Source organism: Amphimedon queenslandica, unplaced genomic scaffold, assembly GCF_000090795.2.
Source record: "Amphimedon queenslandica unplaced genomic scaffold, v1.1 AMPQUscaffold_11600, whole genome shotgun sequence".
In the NCBI taxonomy this organism is placed as follows: Eukaryota; Metazoa; Porifera; class Demospongiae; order Haplosclerida; family Niphatidae; genus Amphimedon; species Amphimedon queenslandica.
The window spans coordinates 790-4195 of NW_003548158.1; the positions used below are offsets into that span (position 1 = coordinate 790).

Sequence of the window (3406 nt, forward strand, 5' to 3'; positions counted from 1 at the left end):
TAGATGTAGATCTAGATCAAATCATTGAGTTCGTTTTACTGCCAGAAATAGCCTTTATGAAGTATAGCAAATTTCCTTTTAAAGGGTTAGTTCTATTAATAGCTGAGCTATAAAACTGATTAGAATATGCATAGGTTTTTGGTCAAATTTAATTGGTCACAAATGGGGCAACGCCTAAGAAAGGAATGTGCATGATTGCTCTCCAAACAATGGCGAAACAGCATCCAAAAGGTAGCAAAAGCTTCAAGCAATAATTTTGTTAACATTATTAATAGATTACCCTGGATTGAAAGCAAGATTTTTCCATAGTGCTGCAACAGTAGGTGATTCACTATTTGTGTGGGCTGGTGGTCAAGCTGGTTTGCCTAATGTACATGACAGTACAGAGAAGAGAAAATTTACTAATACTATACAACACTTTACTGCCTCATCTGGTCAATGGTTTGCTAGAGAAACTACTGGAGTACCTCCATTAGGAGTCACTGCTTATTCGTGTACTGCAATAAACGACCATTTGTATTATTTTGGAGGCTATTGCAATCATGACAACTGCTTTCACAACAGCATTACAAGACTAGATGCTATTAGTCTTCAATGGAGTGAGATAGAACCAACTGATTCAACCAAGCCAGTTATGAGGAGAGGTTGTGGGGGGATGTTATCGTTTGAACATGATGGAGTACACTACTTACTAATGATAGGAGGAATAGGATCTAAACCAGCTGTAAAACTATCTCACAATAAATACATTCAGTCTAAGCTACATGGTGGAAGATGGCGTACTAATGAACACTCAATGTATAATTTATCATCAGGTAAGACTGATGATTTTGTATAGGTCTGGCACATCTATTTATCTACTATAAATGTAAATTATTATCATTTGTAATCATTATTTCAACTAGATGTATATTATGGACATAAAGTCTCATCCAGTTTTAATTAATGAATATTTCATTTATGTAGGAAAATGGGACAATGTATTAATCATTGGTGAATGTATACCACCTGCTGATGGCTTTATTATTGAAAAAATTAGCAACACAAGAGCTGTTCTGTTTGGAGGAATTGTACAAGATGAAGCTACTGCCAGTAATAATATATATATACTAAATTTAAACCTATCATTGAGCACTGTGGTATGTTAAATTATGCATGTTTTGTTAATATTTTTCATTTCATTTACATATATTGTAGTCTTGGCAGTGTATAAAGAAACCTGAAGTAATCGACCAGTGGCCTGTTGGTAGATATAATCATGCAGCAGCTATTATTCTAAAAAAATCAGGCTGTCCTCTTCTGGTGATATGTGGTGGGATGAATAATGATGATGATACATTAGATGACTGCTGGATCTTTGATACTACTCAACACACATGGACAACCTGGACAAAAGTATGAATTTTATTACATTATTTATTGAATGACGTTGTGATTGCATAATTAGTCTAGACACATGATTCTTCTTCTATATTCATAATAGGTAGATATACATGACTCATTTAGTAAGAGATGGGCTCATTCCCTCTCAGTGTTCACTTTTAGTCCTCGTTGTTTTTGGATCATAACTGTTGGAGGAGCATTTATTTCCAATACAGAACTGATTCAGTATCCAAATGTAACCATGATAAAAAGCTTAGGTACATTATGTTTGCTAACTTTTACATGCATATACTATCTACCATATGACACAGAAATGAAAATTAAAATTTCCCCTTTCTGTTTATAGTTTTTAATGAGGAAAAAATTATAATATTAAATATACCAGTATCAAATAATCAGCAGTACCAAAGTACATATTTTCAACAACTACAACTAGGAAGAATGCATTGGCTAGAGTATCAGAGACTAAAAGAAAAACAAAAGGAAGCAGCACAAGAATTGGAAGGGCACCAGCTCGCAGAATATAAAACATTACTAAAACAGCAGGAACTAGAGGTGCAAGCTATTAAACAACAATTAAGGAATGAGCAAGATCATAGCCGTCAATTGTTAATAGATATGGAAAAAAAGGAGACAAAACATTATTTACAATTACAAGAGAAAGAGCAAAAATATCACCATCAATTGCAAGAAAATAAGGCAGAAAAGGAGCTAGAATTACAAAGATTCTGTTTTCAGTTACAGGAGAAGTTGGAGAGAGAAAAGGCAGCAAAAGATCTAGAAATACAAAATTGTCATCATCAGCTACAAGAAAAGGAGCAAGAGATGCATAAATATTACCAGCATGTTGAAAATCAGTTACAATTGAAGGAAGCTGAAAATCAAAGGTGCCATTTTCAATTGGAGGAGCAAGAAAGAGAGAAAGCCAAAACAGATCAAGAAATACAAAATTATTGTTATCAGTTGCTGGAGAAAGAAAAAATGGAGGCATTGAAAAATCAAGAAATACAAAAATACCTTCAACAGCTGCAAGAAAAAGAGGAGGAAATACAAAATTACTTTAATCAATTGCAAGAGAAAAATCAAGAAATACAAGAGTTGTCTCGTCAGTTGTGGGAGAAGGAGAAAGAAAAAGCAGAAAAAGATCAAGAAATACAAAAATACCAATATCAGTTACAAGAGAAGGAGAAAACTGATGCACTAACAAAGCAAGAAATAGAAAAATACTGTCAACAATTGCAAGAAAAAGAGCAAGAGAACTTAAAGAAGGAGAAAGAAAAACAGATATATTATCAAAAAATACAAGAAAGTGAACTAAGAGAGAAGACCAAAACAAAACAAAAGCATTCTCTACAATTGTCAGAAAAAGAAAAAGAAATTCAAAGATGCCATCAGCATTTAAGAAAAGAGGAAGCAGAAAAGGAGCAATATTGCCATCAGCTAAAAGAAAATGAGAAGAATTATATTCAACAGTTACAGGTGAAAGACCAGGAACTTACAGAAATGCGAAAGTATCATCATCTTCAGTTACAAGAGAATGAGGCAAAAATAAAGCAAAAAATGCAAAATTTTGATCACGAGTTACAAAAGATGAAGAAAGAGCTAGAAGACAAAGAAAAAGAGATGCAAAAGTACCAATATCAGTTACAAGAGAAGGAGAAAACTGATGCACTTTCAAAGCAAGAAATACAAAAATACCATCAACAATTGCAAGAAAAAGAACAGGAGAACTTAAAAAAGGAGAAAGAAAAACAAATATATTATCAAAAAATACAAGAAAGTGAGAGAGAGAAGACAGAGACAAAGCGAAGGCATTCTCTACAACTGTCAGAAAAAGAAACAGAAATTCAAAGATGCCTTCAAAATTTAAGAAAAAAGGAAGCAGAGAAGGAGCAATATCGCCGTCAGCTAAAAGAAAACGAAAATAAATATATTCAACAGTTACAACAGAAAGACAAGGAACTTTCAGAGAAGCAAAAGTATCATCATCTTCAGTTGCAAGAGAATGAGGCAAAAATGAAGC

General features: G+C 33.3%; 2 protein-coding genes across 2 annotated transcripts; both read left to right on the forward strand.

The window, feature by feature from the left end:
- The first annotated feature begins 209 nt into the window (after window positions 1-209).
- LOC105315171 (acyl-CoA-binding domain-containing protein 5-like) lies at window positions 210-1401 on the forward strand. Its single transcript, XM_020005264.1, has 5 exons — window positions 210-231; window positions 276-679; window positions 755-815; window positions 967-1139; window positions 1198-1401. The coding sequence occupies exons 1-5, from the start codon at window positions 210-212 to the stop codon at window positions 1399-1401; spliced, it is 864 nt and encodes a 287-aa protein (XP_019860823.1).
- A 963-nt stretch (window positions 1402-2364) lies between these two features.
- Window positions 2365-3311, forward strand: LOC109589151 (putative uncharacterized protein DDB_G0287113). Its single transcript, XM_020005265.1, has 2 exons — window positions 2365-3062; window positions 3215-3311. Exons 1-2 carry the CDS (start codon window positions 2365-2367, stop codon window positions 3309-3311), a joined length of 795 nt encoding a protein of 264 aa, XP_019860824.1.
- Window positions 3312-3406: the final 95 nt, after the last annotated feature.